Genomic DNA, 18,319 nt, shown 5'->3' with positions numbered 1-18,319 from the left:
ACTCTCTATCTTATCTATGCTTCTGAGAATAAAGAGAAGGGCCTGAGTAGACCTGTCTCCGTCCCCCTGGGTGGCAGTGACACTGGGGACCAGTGAGTCTAGATTGACCTGGGGGCAAATACTGTTTCTGATTTTTCTGAACACCTCTGAATGATTGTCCTTTTATGTGATGTTTGGGTTGATATTTAAAATTTCTATTTTTCAAGCATATAGATGACATAATGTAGAATGTATCTTTGGCTTCTAGGAATTATTCCTAATTTCTCATGTATGTACTTTTCTGTTCTAGCATGTTTGAAGCCCATATGCAAAGCTACCAGGGTAATGACCCACTTGGGGAATGGGAAAGGTTAGTGTGTATTTTTTTGTTTGTTTTCCTTTAAACAAAGGAACCATATGCTACCCTGTGGAATATTAATATCCATATTTTTCTAGCTTTATGAAGTGGATAGAAGAGAATTTTCCTGAAAATAAAGAATACTTGATGATATTATTACAACATTTAATGAAGGAATTTTTAGATAAGAAGAGGTACCATAATGACTCAAGATTCATCAATTATTGCTTAAAATTTGTGAGTATAATTTCAGGTAGATAACTAAATATAATGTTTTACTTTTGGTCCCCCCCCACCCTGTTAAGATCATTTTTAGACTGCCTTTCCATATCAATTTCTTGTTTATATTCATGAACTTTTTTAGAAGTTATATAGTCAGAGGTATGTATTTTAGAGTCTTGGCTGAAATATTGAGGAATCAGTGATTTAATTTTAAAACTTTTCTTTTTTTCATATATGTACATTCCAACATGAGCTAGAAACAAAAAGTTAAATGAATTGTTGGATATGAAATGTGGTTGAAGCTGGTTGTGGTAGCTCACACCTTTAATCCCAGCACTTGGGAGAAAGAGGCAAGCAGATTTCTGAGTTGAGGCCAGCATGGTCCACAAAGTGAGTTCCAGGCCAGTCAAGGGTATGTAGCATGACTCTGTCTCAAAAAAAAGGAAAGGAGGAGGAGGAGAACTGTGCTCGAGAGAGAAAGGAAATAAGCAAGAGTTCTTGGATGCTAAGGTCTCTGGGAGTTTTGACTCGGAGGCTAACTGTGGTACTAAAAGCAGAAGGCGGTCTTCAGCAGTAGGAGGGTAGGACTCTCTCTTTATATTGTGTTATGGCTTCCAGTTTAGTGATTGCATGTGATTCCTGGGTGTGGGAACAAGTGTGTCTCTGACTCTTGTGCCTTCTCTTGGTTTGTCCTGTCCAACTTTGATGTGGAGTGTCAGGTCTCATGTTCAGGAATAGTTGACCAGCAAATAATGGACTTCACAGTTTTTGGTGTGCTTTTATTTGGTTGCAATTTTTTGGGCATTGATGTATTCTGTTTTCTAGGTCTGGGGGGTGGTTGTTGTTGTATTGGGTTTTTGTTTTTTTTTTTTTTGAGAAAGAACTTAAAGTTGGGTGAGTAGGGAGGAGGAGAGGATCTGGAAGGATTTGGGGGAGGGGAAGAATATGATCAAAATGTATTTAAATTTAAGAATCATTGTAAATAATAAAAGTATAACAAGCAACACATTTTAAAAAGAATTTGAAAACCAGTTAAGATTTGTACATCATACAGTACAGGTAGAATAATCCTTACTGGGAACACATTTTTTAATTAAAATATTGTTACTAAAGCCAGGTGGTGGTGGCACATGCAATCCCAGCACTCAGGAGGAGGCAGAGGCAGGAGTTGGAGGCCAGCCTGGTCTACAGAGTGGGTTCCAGGCTGGCCAGAACGGTTTCACAGAGAAACTCTGTCTCATAAAACCAAAAAGTAAAAAAATATTGTTTACCAACTGTTAAAAGAGAATAGGACTCTTCTGCAATCTAATCTGAAATGAAAGCTTGGGGCTATGAATTCTAGTAATAAAATCATGGAATAGATAAAGTGCACATGAAATTGTTCCCTAAATTATAAAATACTGTAATTAAAGGCACCCTGTGGAACTTGTGTAACCTCAGGTTAAGACTAAAGCAATATTTCATGTAATGGATCATTGTGAAATACTGGATCAATATTTTGTGAAATACTTTCATAATCCTTGATTATCAAGGGAAGAGATAGTTTTTAGTTTTATCATCTGAAAACATTATATAATGTCTTTACCTATACAATACATTCCTAGACTTTCATGAAGACTAAACAATGTAGGGCTTTCTGGGTTCTGGGACAGACCTGGCCTAGCAGTTTGGTTGTCTTGTGTATAACAGTTATTCATATGGAATAGAGTAACAACATGTAAACAATGTATGACGTTGTGATCTGAATAATTGATATATAACCTCCAATAGTTATCATTTCTATGTGTTGGAAATCAAAACCCTCTCTATTAGCCATTTTGGAATATTAAATTACCAACCCCAGTTTCCTAGTGTGGAAGACTAGAAGTCATTCTCTCTGCTGAGCGGCCCCGATATCCATTTACTACTCTTTTACCTCATTGTTGTTGTGTGGGTCTGCTCCGGGTTCTGTAGGCTGAGTACAACAGTGACCTCCATCAGTTTTTTGAGTTCCTGTACAACCAGGGGATTGGAACCAAGTCATCTCCTCTGTATATATCTTGGGCGGGGCATCTGGAAGCCCAGGGAGCGCTGCAGCATGCCAGTGCTGTTTTTCGGAGAGGAATTCAAAACCAGGCTGAACCTAAAGAACTACTACAACAACAATACAGGTAATTTCAAAGTCTATAACTCATCTTTTCCTTTGTTTGTATATTTTATATATCTACTTTAACTGTAAGTCATACTGTTTGTGTATTGTGGGTCTGAATGCAAACATGGGGCTTCATATTGTTCTTAGGATGGTGTGTGACAGATTTTGTAATGTCACTTTAGACTGCAGAATTGTGAGGCAATACAGAACATCACATCACAAGAAGGGCACATACAAGAGACAGAACAAATTGTCCCCTCAGAATAACCTATTAAGCCATGAATAAACTTGTCCATTCATGAAGACAGAGCTCTCTTGATCCAATCACATTTTGGAGATAACCTTGGGGTGGGGGTGGGGGTGTGGGGGCGGGTTTCAAGACAGAGTTTCTCTGTGTAACAGTTCTGGCTGTCCTGGATCTCACTTTGTAGATCAAGCTGGCCTCAAATTCACAGGGATCCACCTACCTCTGCCTCTGCTTCTGCCTCCCAAGTGCTGGGTTTAAAGGCCTGTGCCACAAATGCTGGAGAAAACATTTTATAAATCCTCCCAATGGGGACTGAGTTTCAACATGAGTTTTGGTGACAATGCAAACCATGATAAATACTGCATATCAACGAATACCTTGTTTTTTTTTTTTTTTTTTGCACACACATATTTTTGTTCTGTTACTTTTCTGTTATTAAAAATGCCTCATCTAGGAAAACTTGAAAATATAGAAAACTTTTTTTTGTGCTATATTACAGAATTGCAAACATGCTTTACAAAGTCTTGCTATATACATACTATATGTCAATATCTTTGCCCCTAAAGATAATATATTTCTTACATTTATCTTGTTTTGATAGCATATAGAATTGGAATAATTGAATATACATATGTTTAAACAGTTTCAAGGCATGTGGGACATAAAACCAAACCATCTATTTAAAGATTTTCTTCTGCATTCTCATTAGATGAATTGAAAGCATACTATGCATTACACCCCTTGCCAGCATTCAATATACTTACTTATTTTTTTTTTTTTTAGTTTTACTATAGTATTTGTGCTTTAAAATTTATTATGAGAATCTTCAAATTTACATAAGAAAAATCAGTATGTTTAATGGTTAACAGTTTGTTTAAAATATGATAGTTTGCCTAAATGTATGTATGTGAACTATGTGTATGCCTGGTGCCCACAGAGGCCAGAAGAGGGCATTGGATCCAGTTGTGAGCCATCATCTAGGTGCTGGGAATCAAACCTGAGTCCTTGGGAGAGCAGCAAGTGCTCTTAACCTCTGAGCCATTTCTTCAGCCCCTTAATCTTTTTTTCCTGTACTAACGATATTTATTTGTCTTTTTAACTTATTTGTTGGAGGCAAGAACACCACTGCAAGTGTGTGGAGGTCAGAGGTTTCTGGAAATTGAACTCAAGTGGTCAGGCCTAGCAGAAGTGTTTTACCTGCTGAGTAGTCTCATTGTCCCCGTACTGATGGAGAATCTTTTCTCTCAAACACCACTGCAATCCTCTTTAAAAATGTTATCTATAGCCAGGTGGTGGCGCACACCTTTAATCTCAGCACTCAGGAGGCAGAGGCAGGCGAATCTCTGTGAGTTCAAAGCCAGCCTGGGCTACAGAGTGAGTTTCAGGAAGGGTGCAAAGCTACACGGAAAAACCAAAAAAAAAAAAAAAAAAAGTTATCTATGGACTTATTCTATGTCACCTAATAAAGTTAACAATAATTCTTTAATAGTATCTAATTTTGTATCTTTTCAAACCATCAGGTAAAATGGTTTTGTTACTGTTAGCTTGTTTGAATTGTGAATCAATCAAAATTTAGTGCTTAGTTGTGTATTTCTTTTCTATACAATATACACTCTCACTTTCATTACCCACAAATGTCAGGCTTGGGAGCTGCACTGTTTTTAAAAGGTTGAATTGGTATGCAAAAGTGCTATGAAATGATATATGTGTGAAGTTCTTACAGAGCATGAGTGATATAACCCATTGTCTTTCAAAACAGTGGTCTAGGTTTTATATTTTGATTTCTTTGAAATATAATCATTTTGTTTAAGAAGATAAAATATGTGAAGTAGTAGTTGAAACATTTTTGAGTTTTAACATCTGCAGACTTGGTTCATGGAGAAAGAAGATGCATGTGCTAGGTGAATTTGAAAAATAATAATATAAACTGTGTAAAAAGAAGATTTTTCTAATATAAATATTCCCAGAATTTTGTCTGAAGTTTAAAGCAACTTGAAACTCAGTTTTTCTTTTTCTGTTTTTATTGTCTGTTATATTTAGTTTCCATTTCAATATAGATGTATATTAAACTGTGAGATTAAGATCTACATGTATTTTCTCTTTTTAGTCTATTCCAGGCACGTCTTACTGGAGCCCATTTGCAAGCTCAAGGTAAAAATAATAGTTTTTAAAAATGTCTTGATTGTTGAAAATTTAGTCTGTAATTTGCACTAAGTGGTTTTTGTTTTGTTTGTTAAAAATAGCCTCATGTAGTATTTTAATGAAAACCAAAAACCAAATTACTGTTTTGGGTAATAGGAAAGCACTCTTGATAATAATCTCTCTAAACAGCTCTGGATAGCAGGGGGCTGTGTCTTGGCATTATAATAGAACAAACCTGCAAGCAAAACTTAGTGAATCTACCTCAAGAAATAAGAAGCTAATATCTAGATGTAGTGTAGTATACTCAGAAGGAACATAAGTCTGGAGGACAGTCAGGGCTACAGAACAGTATACTGTATTTAAAAAAAAAAAGATGATCCCAAAGATGTTGGGGTGCACTGTATAGCATGGGTCAGTTGAAGAAAGAAGGCACTCCCAAGATGAAATTTTAAGGCCAATGTGGCAGCAGGAAGGTTCAGCCTCTTGTGATGGAATGAACCCCGAAAGTCGTACAAAGGTGTATTTATTGATTGTTACACAAAGTATTTCCTCATACCAAGGTCCCCAACCTTGATTTACTTACTGAAGGAGAGCATCATATGCCTCCATGGCTCCAGTCTTTTATTATTTATCATGTGCAATACATAATACTATAAGAACCTCAGATGTGCCTGAAGCTTCTTGTGACCAAAGTCATGGGATGGCTGCAAAGCCCCTTCAGCAAAACAACTCTACAGATCACGGGAAACAATCACTGTTTTCCACAAGGATTCTTCAACGTCAAAGTACTTCTAAAAAAACAGTTGTTCATTCTAATATCTGCTAAATTTCCTTACAACACAGAGAGGGGATATGCTGGCCTCTCCATCTGTTCAGAACTGACATCAAGTAGGTGTAAATGTGACTTTTAAAAAGGTGTCCTTTTCTTTTCCCTTAGAAATAAAGATCCCATTTCAACAGTAGTCACTGTCATCTTGTTTAAAATAACCACTTGGGCTTTATATTCCATCCAGGTATTATCTTAACTTCTTGAGTTGGTTAGAATATTATTTCTCAAATATTTTTCTTCACTGAAAATTAGTCCATTTTCTGAGACAATTTAAAATGTGTTGATTTTTAAAGTAATTTTTAGATTTATGTGTTAGGTATTTTCTTTTATATGTATAAGTGTTTTGCTTGCATGTTTGTCTGCACTATATACATATCTAGTGCCCACATGAGTCAGAAGAGGGTATCATATTCCCTAGAACTAGAGTTATGGATGACTGAGCCATGTGAATGCTGGGAATTATACCTCAGTCCTCCAATAGAACAAATGCTCTTAACTGCCGAGCCATCTCTCCAGCTTCAAATAGATTTTATTAAATACAACATTCTGAAAGAACAGTGAAATGTCCTGTTTTAATTCTATTTAATGTTACTTTTCACTTATTACTCATTTCACTTTCTTTTCCCTCATAGCTGCAACCTCAGAACCTCTGCAGAGTGCACAGAATTTAAACCAAGTCATGACAACAAAGTCAAGTCCAGGAAAAAACTCAGCCTGTGTTCCTAAGAGTCTGGTAATAAGGACATTTATTTGTATGTTATATAGAAATCAGGGATGTTATTGACAGCCATTCTGGCTATCTTTTATGTCTGCCTTTTCATCTTACTCCATTGACCCTGTCTCCTGTGACTGACCTCCATTTCAGCCATGACTCCATGGCAGCGCTGAGCCTTTCCATTCTCTATTTGTTCAACTCCAGTATTGCTTGTTGTCAGACTTAAGGACACCTGCCTGCCACACAAACTGCTGTCTGCTGTTTCTTTCTTCCTAATTTCCTCTATTTGTTCTGCTGGACTCTTTGTAGGCCCTGGAAATTTCTATTTTGGATCACATTTGGTGGTTTTTGAGCCCTGCTTTAGAAAAAACCCAGAACTTCAAACATTTATGCACATAACCTCAGCCAGAGCTCTGGCACTTTTCAAGCATTTCTTCCCTATGTTCCACACCACTCTTGATATTATGTCTCGTGTACTTACCAGTTAATTCTTTAATACCAAATTATTGTGATTTTAAACTTCATTCTCCTCAAATTTGGGATCTATCTCACTCTCATAGCTATAAAAATACAAAGTATTTCTGCAACATAGCAGAAGCTATCTTCTCATTTCTGCTACCAACCATTACATAGGTAACTGCATCTTTCTCTGCTGTTTCCCTGGGAAAAGGTAGCTTCGTACCTGTGCATACTTTTCATTCCCCTAAATATTTTTGACCCATCTAAATCTCTTCTGCCTTGCCTACTTATAAACATAAAAATACTCCAATCTCCTCTTCAGCTTTATGTTTCTTAGCATCTTTCTCTTTCATAGGACAATCATTCTTTAGGACCTTCTTGTAGCTTAATCCATGTACAGATGTCTGTTTTACTAATGCGGCACATTCCTAGACGTAGAACACGCATGTCTAACTTTGATAGATTGTACAGCTAGTCACAATTTATGTCTTACATGTTTGCCACCCTCATTCTTTCTCCTACTCTAAATTTTTACACAGATGACATGAGTGTTACTTTTGGTCATTCCTAGCTCCAAACCTAGCTCATTGTATAATATTTGTGAAATATCAATAAATATTTGTTGATAAAAATAATAATTGGGTTATTGCTACTATTGGGAACTTCTGAGAGTAAAGAAATACTAGAAGGGAATTTTAACGTCTTAAATTTAAAATGTTTTCTTTGGGGGGCCTCAGTTTGAAAAGTTAAGTAAAAATAATGTCAATTAAAGTTCTAGCTATTAATCGTGATTTCTATAAACATGTAAGTCTACTTGAGATTAAGAGGCTCCTTCTTGGGTTGGGGATTTAGCTCAGTGGTACAGTGCTTGCCTAGCAAGTGCAAGGCCCTGGGTTCGATCCTCAGCTCAAAAAAAAGAGGCTCCTTCTCATGGAGCATTTTCTGATTAATTGTGAAGTAATTTGTGTGAAGGTTTGTCTTTGGTAAGTGAGTGCTCATGTTTGTTTTCTGTCTTTTAGGGCTCAGAATGTTTTGGTGTGACACCTTCTGCTTGTGATAAAGAGTCTAATATGCAAGTACAATGAATACATTATTACTTAAGTTCCTTCAAGTGCCTTTAGTACACTGTTGTAAATGGTATCTCTCTCCCCAGTAGGGAACAAAGAGTGGTCATGATTTCAAAATCAGAATGCTCTGTCAGCTCATCTGTGGCACCCAAGGCTGACACTCAGCAGGTTGTTATGTACTGCAAGGAAAAGCTTATTCGTGGGGATTCAGAATTTTCCTTTGAAGAACTAAGAGCCCAGAAATACAATCAACGGAGAAAGCATGAACAGTGGGGTATTTGCACTCAATATCTTGTTTTATTTTGTGTCTTTTTAAAGGATGAGCAATCACATAATTGAATGAAAGACAAGAGAATGAATGTCTTGAGCTCCTTCTGTCAGAAGCCTAGAAGTCTTGGTTAGACACTAGCCTAGCAGCAAGGCTTGTCCATAGGCTCCATTGCTGAACGGATAACAGTTGAAACAGCACCACAGTAAGCACCTTACTGGTGTTGCCTTTGCATTAGTGAAATAGGTAGCATTTGGCTATCATCTGTGTGAATCTGAACCTCTACACAGTAGTACTAAATTTGTAGAGCATTTATTTGTTCTGTGAAAGGATTTGATTGAGAACTGAGGTTCAGAAGAGATTTTCCAAGTTTGCATCTACTGTAAACAAATATGCAGAAGTAGTCTTCTGATCGGCATGCCAGGTTATTTATGTTTATGGAATAAATACTACTTTTTGTTCCTCATAAGGAAATGTGCCTTTACACTTGCTTTTTACTATAACAACATAGAGGAAAATAAACCTTTGTTCCACTCAGGGTTTTATGCCCTCTAGGTTATTTGGAGTAGGTCTACTATGTGAGCCTTTTATTCATTACCTTTTTAAAGATTTTATTAATTTAAAGCTGTGTGTGAGTGTGGGTTGTGCAAGTGAGTAGTGTCCTCAGAGGCCAGAAGAAGTTGTGCACTCTGATACAGGTGCCAAGAACTGAACTGAACTTGGCAAGAGCAGCAAACTCTCTTAACTGCCCATATGCTCAATATTTTTATATTTAATCAACTATAGAGAAAAGTCAATATTTGTTGGAGGGCCAGTTTTGAATTGTTCATGTGCCACAACCTGTAGTCTCCAAGCAGACTGATTTGTTTGAGTGTGCCCATATTTGATTTTTATTGGAAATTTGTTTGAAGTCTGACCCTAGTACACTTTTTCCTGAAGAGGTGAGCTGCAGAGGTGGCTCAGCAGTTAAGAGCTGCTAGTGCTTTTGCAAGGGACCTGAGTTCAGTGCCCAGCACCCGTGTCAGGTGACTCAACACCCTGTAACGCCCAGCTCCAAGGAGACACAACACCTCTAGCCTCTGTAGGCACCATCACAAACATGTACATGCACAACATTTAAAAAAATTAAAAGCCACCAAGTATGACTACCTGAGTTCTGACCCTAAGACCCACAAGGTAGGAGGAGAGAACCAGCAAGTTGTCCTCTGACCTCCACATATATACCTTGCTTGGGACTTGTGCCCTTTGATACTTCAGCATTCCTTTGAAAAGTGCCCAGAGTTATTTTTTTAAAATCTGAAGTGGGGGATATTGGTGGATGGGGAGGTAACTCAGTCAGTAAATGCTTGCCATGCAATAATGAGGACGTGAGTTTGATTCCCAGGAACGACATTAAAAAGACCAGTGTTATGGCACACACTTATAATCACAGCACAAGGGTAGCAGTGGCAGCCTAGACTCCTCGGTTAGCTCCAGGCCAATGAGAACAAAACCAATGGGATGGATCCTGAGGCTCTTTGAAGCCATATATATATATGTATGTATATATATACATACATGTGCACATGAATATAAGCACATATACACATATGTAAGGTAAAGTAATTAGAAATAAAAATGAGTGGAAAATCATTTTCAAGTGATTTGTAGCACAGTGTGATTGTTTTATAAGAAATGTTTAGTATTAGACTACCATTGCTGAATATTATTGATCACATAACAGGCTTTTTTTTAATATAACATATGACCTGTATTTAATAGTAATTGTGGTGAGGACAGGTAAAGATTACAATTAAAAGCTAATATAAGTTTTAGTTCTAAAATCGAAAAAATATGGAAAACTTTGATTTAAAAAATATTCTAAATTGTGACCTTTTGCTAATTTTGCATGCAATACTCTGATGAAATTTTGAGAGCAAACCATGTTTTTTTAATGTTTCTTAAAGTTAGTGAAGACAGACATTATATGAAAAGGAAAGAAGCAAATGCTTTTGAAGAACAACTGTTAAAACAGAAAATGGATGAACTTCACAAGAAATTACATCAAGTGGTGGAGTTGTCTCACAAGGAGGACCTGTCTACTTCCCAGAACAGGCCTGAAGTATGTCCACATTCTTCACTGTTATAGCTTATCTCTAATACTACTAGCTGTTGCTCTCTGTGCCCTGTTTTTATAGTTATTCTAATTTAGCTAGGAATCCTACTGAGTTTTAAAATAATTTGATACAGAAAGATGTATGCAATTTGGAATGAGCTGGACTGTGGTAGTACACACTTTTAATGCTAGCACTCGGAAGGCAGAGGCCAGCCTGATCTACAGAGCAAGTTCCAGGACAGCCAGAACTACACAGAAAAACCCTGTCTCAGAAAACAAAAAGAAAAAGAAAAGAAGTATGAGCAAAGAAATATAGAGATAGGAAATACTTAGCTCAGTCAAGTCTCTAGTCGCCCAAAGTATGAGAGACCCTGAGATCTGTGGTACTTTTTTTTGAGATTTATTTATTTAGTATACAGTATGTGTCCCTGCAGGCCAGAAGAGGGCACCAGATCTCATTACAGGTGGTTGTGAGCCACCATGTGGTTGCAGGGATTTGAACTCAGGACCTCTGGAAGAGCAGTCAGTGCTCTTAACCTCTGAGCCATCTCCCCAGCCCTATGGTACTTCTAATGGGGTGATTGATCTGTGTCAGGACTGTTTTCACTCTTTACAAACTTGCGAGGTAAGGAAATAGTATAGGTCATTTAAGTCACTGGTTTTGGATTTTCGTTTTTGGTTTTGAGACAGATTCTTAATATGTAGCTGACCTGGAACTTGCTATGTGAACCAGATGGACCTTGAACTGACAGAAATGCCCCTGCTTCTGCCTCTGAAGAGCTGTGATTAATGGCATATGCCACCACATCCAGCTTAAGATAACTCTTAGAATTTGTAAGAATGCTTCCATAAGATAAGGAATTAGCCTTTCTGTCTTTTATTACATTCTATTTCCGTGTAAATAGAAAAGCAGATATTGGGGTTGGGGATTTAGCTCAGTGGTAGAGCACTTGCCTAGTAAGCGCAAGGCTCTGGGTTCGATCCATAGCTCTAGCAAAAAAAAAAAAACCAAAAAACAAAAAAAGCAGATATTTTAAGAGTTTGTTTATCCTTCCTCTTATGGACCATGTGCCTTTGTAGAAATGAATATAAATATATCCTATTCATTAAATACAAAAATGGCTACAAAGAAGATCTAAGTAGAGCACTGTGAAGAAGATTTGATAACATTCATTTTAGTCTTTTCCCAAAATTAAGAGAAATAGGACACTTTTTGTTTTGTGATTCCAGTGTCTTTTTTGTAGTTTAACATAAGAAGTAGTGGGTTTCATTTGACATTGTCGTACCTTGTTTCTGTTGCCCCCCCCTTTTCTTCTCTCCGGTCCTCCATGTACCATGAATTCTTTGCTCCTAGTAGTCTCCTTCCCATTTTGATCTCACTGTAGTTTCTCACTCCTCCATTCTTGTGTTTGTTTTATTAGACAGGGTCTCACACGGGCCTAAGCTGGCCTGGAACTTGCTAGGTGACCAGACCAGCTTCAGCCTCCCTGCAGTTCTCCTGTATCTTGTACTCCCATGAGCTGCTATGGCCAACTGAGCTACTTACTAATGCTGATACTATGATAGAAGCCAATTTGTTTTTCAGTGGTTTAAAGTATAAGATGCTAGGCTGGAGGGATAGCTCAGCCAATGAAAGTGTTTGCTATACAAGCCAGATCACCTGAGCTTGATCCTAGCAACACATGTTTTAAAAAAAAAAAAAAAAAAGAAATCTGTAATCCCAACCCTCATACAGTGAGATGAGAGGCAGAGACAGAGGAATTACCTGGAAGCTTGTGAGCCAGCTAGAATGGAATATGTGGTGCAGAGAATTAAGACCTTAATTAAGACCTCAACAAGTAAGAGGGAGCCGGCTCCTAAAAGTTGTCCCCTGGCTTACCCGTGTGTGTACCTATACACACATGCACGCATGCACAGACACACACACACACACACACACACACACACACACACACACACACACAAATAATAATAATAATAATAATAATAATAATAATAATAATAAAATTTAATATAAGCTTTTGGTGTGTCCGTGTTTAAGAAACCATAGTAGAGGCTAGTCTTTTGTTGCTGTACTTTGAGAAGCTCTAATAACTGATTAGTAATATTCAAGACTTCCTAGTTTTGTTTTGTTTTGTGTCTTTTTGTTCAACATGAAAGGTTAATCCAGTGTGCATGGGACCGAATACATGTTCCCAGCAGGAACTGAGAGTTCCAAGTCCTCCATCCATCAATCAGCAGACCTCAGAGAACTCAGGAGAGAAACCACAGGAGGCACCTCCTGTTCCTCTTATGGTAAATGCTGTTACCAGTGGTCTGATGATCCCAGCTGCCAGCCAGCCAAATCTTCCTATTCCTGTAAGTGGCCAGTCAATGACAGACCCCAGGTAAGCTAAATATTGTCCTGGAGGTGATAGTAATGTGAATGGCATGTATAATTTCTTTTCATGATGAATGTTGTATAAAGATGAATGGTTCTTGTTTTTTAAATTTTTGTAAGTATGTTGAAAAGATTCTCAAAATATTGCCCTTGAATTTTTCAGACTTAATTCCACACTTCTTTTACAGTATTTGTTTACTTTGTACTTTTTTCTTGAATTATAAACTTCAGGCAGTTACTCTGTACCTTCAGAATAGATAGCTGTAAACTACAAACTGAAAGTACTTACTAGCTTTGACTACATACCTGTCACACTATTACTGCACAGAAAGTTACTTGACATACGTTCTCATGTTTTCTTTGTCTTCCTTGAGAAGCTGTGAAGCTATTTGAGATCTGTGCTGATGATTCTTGGTGCCAAGATCTATCTCCCAATATTCCCCAATTTTGAAGGAATTTTCTAGGTTTCAGAAATAACAACAAATTTCTTGTTTTACATTTTTGTCTTTGGTTATTCATTACTTAACTTGTGATTTGATAGGAATTTGTAAAATTAAAAGTGATTTGCACTTCTTTGCTTAACATTTTAATAAGGTTCTTTAAGAGAATTCTGGCAGTATTAGGCAGATGAGGTTAACTGCCACAGTGTGTTTAAAAGCAAACTGTTATGTAAGTCGTTTACTATCTTTTCCCTTCACCTTCCTTGCTGTTAATTTAAAATCTGGACATCACTAGTGGTTCCAAGTAACTAGTACAAGAAAGGTACTAGTTCCACTAACACAGTGCCTGCAACTAGGTCTTTGGCCTTTAACATGCACCATAAATGAAGTGTGTTTGAATTTGGGAAGCCATTATTCTGTCTTGCCACATGGAGGGATGGTTGTTAGTGTGCTGAAATGCACTGTTTCTTAAGAGTTAGTTAAAAATTCTAATGTATAAAGTGCTTTTATTCTTCAGTGTGTCTCAAGAGATTTCTCTTCCAGGTGTGTGAATCAAAGTATTCATGAATTCATGCCACAGACTGGACCAGAAATAAAAGAAGGTAGCTTTGCATTATACTAACTTCATCCAACTTGTTTGGGTAGACTCTTGGTTTGCTGAGTGTCTGTATTATGACTGTGGTGTAAGGAGGCTTTCCTCTTCAGAGGGTAAGAATGATGTTTAAAGCCTTAGACAATTTTTGGGCAACAATAGAAATTCATTTATTAGTCACATCTTCCTAGTTCAGAATCCTTTGGCATTTTTCTATTACGCTTCTCAGTGTATTAATCTGAAAGTCATAGTTAATGTGTTAGATGGGAAAGGTGATTCAAAGTTTAGTTAGTATATTATATTCTGTTTGGTACCACAATGGAAGCATTTCATAGAAGATAATTTTGTCCATTAAATAAAGGCACAGTTTGGTCATTCACTTCCTCTCCTTATGTGACTAGCATCCTTTCCACTAACAGTAGGAGCAGGACTATTTGAAATAGAGACTTATTGTACCAAGACTTTGTTTATGCTTGCTAAATGCAAAGCATAGTTCTAAGTGGTTAGCTAGGTAGTCGTGATGAAAAAGATGAGAATTTCCACAAGAAAAGAGGTATTATTATGGAGTGGAGAGTTAGATTTCAAACAAGGTGACTAGGAAGGACTGGTAAGTAAGCAGCCAACTTGGTGAGCCTGTTTCAGGCGGATGAATGATAAATGTGGAGCTTTCAGGTGGCAACATTCCTGTTAGGTTCTAAATACCAAAGATGTCAGGACTTCCAGATGAGCAAGGAGAAGAGGAGAAAGGAAATAAAATCTTAGGAAACACCAGCTGAGTGAAATGAAAAACATTGGTGTATTGTGAGCTAAGGATTTTTTCATGACAAAACTCCTAAATTGATGTGACCTTTATTTCTTTTTTCTATAAAAGGACAATTTTTGGTTTTTTGAGACGGGGTTTCTCTGTGTAGCTTTGCACCTTTCCTGGAACTCACTCTGTAGTCCAGGCTGGCCTCGAACTCACAGAGATCCGCCTGCCTCTGCCTCCCGAGTGCTGGGATTAAAGGTGTGCGCCACCACCACCCAGCTCAAAAGGACAATTCTTGACTTTACTTCATGGTATTATTACAAAGATTGGAAAGTTTAATCAATGATAATGGAAATAATAATTATTATTGACATTGGTAAACTTTTTAATTATAATTACTGTAATCGTGTGCCTTCTAATGTGTTCTGAATGGCATACTGACAGTACATTTTGTCCCACTCCTTTGCTAGTGTGTGAAACAAATAAGGTTGCCAGCATTAATTCTTTTCATACAACTCCAAACACATCATTGGGAATGGTTCAAGCAACACCATCCAAAGTGCAGCCATCACCAACTGTGCACACCAAGGAAGCATTAGGTAAAATATTTTGTTTGTATGCATAGTGCCTCCAACAAATTAATAAAAACTGATTTGCAACCTGTTGACATATTTTTTTTCTGTTCTATAAGGTTTCATCATGAATATATTTCAGGCTCCGACACTTCCTGACATTTCTGATGATAAAGATGAGTGGCCTTCTCTAAATCAAAATGAAGATGCATTTGAAGCCCAGTTTCAAAGTAATGATTTATTTAAAAGCTTCTCCTTAAATTTAAGTACACATTATCACAGGAAGTTGCTATAGGCATTATCAAGATTTAGATATGGGGGTTGGGGATTTAGCTCAGTGGTAGGCCCTGGGTTCAGTCCTCAGCTCAAAAAACAAAAAAACAAACAAACAAACAAAAAAGATTTAGATATGGCCCTGCCTTTGAATAGTGTGCCTTGTCAGAGCAGGGAGTAGATAAATTTCATTGAAAAAGTTGCAGTGCGTGTGATAGTGGTTTGGCTTTTTTTGTTAAGTTGGATTTTTTGTTAATATTTAATAATGAGTGCTAAAGAACAAAAGCATCATGGGTAGGAACAGTGAGGAAATTAAGTTCTCAACATGAGACTTAAGCACCTCCTGAGAAAGATGTCTAGGTGGAGTCTGGAGCCCAGCAGTGCTGGAAGCCAAAGATCATAACAAAGATAAGTAGAGTCTAGTGAGAACTGGGAAGACTGGAAATTAACATTCAAACATTAATTTTTTTTTCTTAAAGAACATGAACAACAAAAAAATCCCCACAACTTTTGTTTTGTGCACTTTTGTTGAGTGAGCTCTGTAGCAACATTATAGGAGGGCAGACACTGCACTGTTTATGACAAGATCTCCATTGGGCCCTAACTACTAGACCCAGTGACCATGAATCAGTCACTTCTCACTGCAAAATAGCTTATGTCATTACATAGGACCTAGTATTTTTTGAAGATTTCAGTAGTTTTTCTTATATGTAGCTGAAGTTGCTTGCTAAAGGATAATGCCTTTTCACAAGATGATAATGAGATGCTATTTTTGTTTTCTTGCAGAAAATGCAGTATCTTCTTCTGGAGCTTGGGGAGTTAATAAGATTATGTCATTGTCATCTGCTTTTCCTATTTTTGAAGATGGAAACAAAGAAAATTATGGGTAAAGAAAAGTCTATTTAAAATAAACTCAGGTTGGGCTGGAATACATGTTATTACGTGCTGTAAGATGCTGCAGAGGGGCTTTTAGGACTTGACATTGTGAGTCAGTAAGGAGATAGGGTGGTCTAGGTTGGAGTTCCACTGATGCCACCAGTGAGCCTCTTACATGCTATGCATGAGTTCCAAGACAACAGACTTCCTGTAGAAGAAGCACAGCTGAAGAAGAAATGTAATCTAGTTATAAGTTGTCAGAGAACACATGGATTGTCTGGATTTGAAATTATATTAAATGTGGATGAATCTGCGTGTACATCCATAAAGTGCAGGGCCAATAAAGTAGAACAGAAAGTGGCTTATGTTAGTAATAACCACAGAGAAAATGTTTTAAGGTAGAACAACCCATTAGCAAGATCAGGGCATAGAAAGAGGTGTTTTCAGGAATCTTCACTGTAACTTAAAACAAATGAAGCTATGTGAGTTACAGGTATCTTGGCATGGAGGAACTTCGTACTGAGATAGAAAAGAGACAGCATGACCAGCTTACAGAAGTGATATCCATATCTAGAACAGGCACCATAAATAAGACTTAAATGTTACCTGATACCCAAGACATCTTGCTGGCCAAGGTCCTTGTTTTCTCTTGCTTCTTAAATTTGGAACCCAGTATAATAAAAATATCTTCTGTTTACAGTTAATTCAGTTTGGACCCAGTTTTGCTATAATTGCTGTAAAAATAAGGAATCTCCATAAAACCACTAACTCATTAAGTAGGATAAATAACAAATTTTTCTAACACTTTTAAGCTTATTTATTTCATCAATATGTTTTATGATTCGTAATTATACAAATCTTTCTTTAGCTTACCACAGCCTAAAAATAAGCCCGCAGGAGCCAGGACTTTTGGAGAACGCTCAGTCAGCAAATTTCCTCCAACATCAAATGTAAGTAAATCTCTGCTTTATCAGTGAAATAAGTCTTAGGATCTATTTTTATTTTTACCAAGTGAATATGCTTATCAAATGGCATAAGGTATATACAACTTCTGGAAAATCCAATGTTGTATGAAAAATGTATTCTATAATTGAATTTTATAAGTAGAGAAAATAAAAATAATTATGTGATCCTTACCTCTCAAGAGCCATTCTTTGAGCTTGGAAGTGCCACCCAGCAGTATATATTTTTTCTTAAACATAAAAATTGAGACCTACAATGGGATATTAGTGGGAAACCCAAGAAAATTGAGAAAAGTAGATCGACAGTACACCACAGCAGACAAGCTTCACCTGTTCATTGGCCCGCAGTGTTCTTGTATGTTAGCAGCCATTGCATCTAGACTGTCACCATGGCCCAGAGTATTTCCACGTATGATTTTTGTCCATACTCCACATGCCCCTGTGACAGTGCTACAAGCAAGGATTCCTCGCTGTGAATTTACCCTTTCTGAGACATGTTGCTGAACCCTGGCTCCCTGTTTTAAGTCCGTGATAGGTTCTTCTGAACTAACTATTGTAAGGCTCTCAATCTTTTGATAAACTGCTTACTGAGCCTTACAATTTTCCCAAATAATGGACCAGATTTTAGATTCAGTGCAACTATTTCAAAACTACATTTCGTTGAATTATTCCACTACATGCTTTAAAAAACAAAAAAGGGCCGGGTAGTGGTGGTGCATGTCTTTAATCCCAGCACTCAGTTGGCAGAGCCAGGTGGATCTCTGTGAGTTCGAGGCCAGCCTGGTCTACCAAGTGAGTTCCAGGAAAGGCACAAAGCTACACAGAGAGACCCTGTCTCAAAAAACCAAAAAAAAAAAAAATACATATTCTGTGTATGCTGGTGCTGAGCAGAAACTGGAACCGTCCAGTTTTTCCTTCAATACTGGAAGGAATGATGGAATTTATTTTAAAAAATGTGATGTAT

The 18,319-nt window shown here is 37.3% G+C and overlaps 1 protein-coding gene across 2 annotated transcripts in view; it reads left to right on the top strand.

Moving 5' to 3' along the window:
• The window catches only part of Bub1 (BUB1 mitotic checkpoint serine/threonine kinase), a 32,584-nt gene that overhangs the window by 1,702 nt on the left and 12,563 nt on the right, over positions 1-18,319 (top strand). The window contains exons 2-15 of one of the 2 annotated variants that reach the window (XM_036186065.1): positions 290-349; positions 436-574; positions 2,513-2,709; positions 5,045-5,088; positions 6,541-6,641; positions 8,102-8,154; positions 8,239-8,423; positions 10,364-10,518; positions 12,673-12,899; positions 13,876-13,934; positions 15,143-15,271; positions 15,364-15,474; positions 16,304-16,403; positions 17,262-17,343. In XM_036186065.1, the coding sequence (XP_036041958.1) occupies positions 290-349; positions 436-574; positions 2,513-2,709; positions 5,045-5,088; positions 6,541-6,641; positions 8,102-8,154; positions 8,239-8,423; positions 10,364-10,518; positions 12,673-12,899; positions 13,876-13,934; positions 15,143-15,271; positions 15,364-15,474; positions 16,304-16,403; positions 17,262-17,343 (1,642 nt within the window). Of the gene's footprint in view, positions 1-289; positions 350-435; positions 575-2,512; positions 2,710-5,044; positions 5,089-6,540; positions 6,642-8,101; positions 8,155-8,235; positions 8,424-10,363; positions 10,519-12,672; positions 12,900-13,875; positions 13,935-15,142; positions 15,272-15,363; positions 15,475-16,303; positions 16,404-17,261; positions 17,344-18,319 lie in introns of both variants that reach the window. The other variant, XM_036186064.1, reaches the window with a different exon arrangement.

The sequence above is a fragment of the Onychomys torridus genome, chromosome 4 (assembly GCF_903995425.1).
Source record: "Onychomys torridus chromosome 4, mOncTor1.1, whole genome shotgun sequence".
In the NCBI taxonomy this organism is placed as follows: Eukaryota; Metazoa; Chordata; class Mammalia; order Rodentia; family Cricetidae; genus Onychomys; species Onychomys torridus.
Note: the sequence above shows the minus strand (reverse complement) of the source record. Positions and strands in the feature narration are given on the sequence as shown.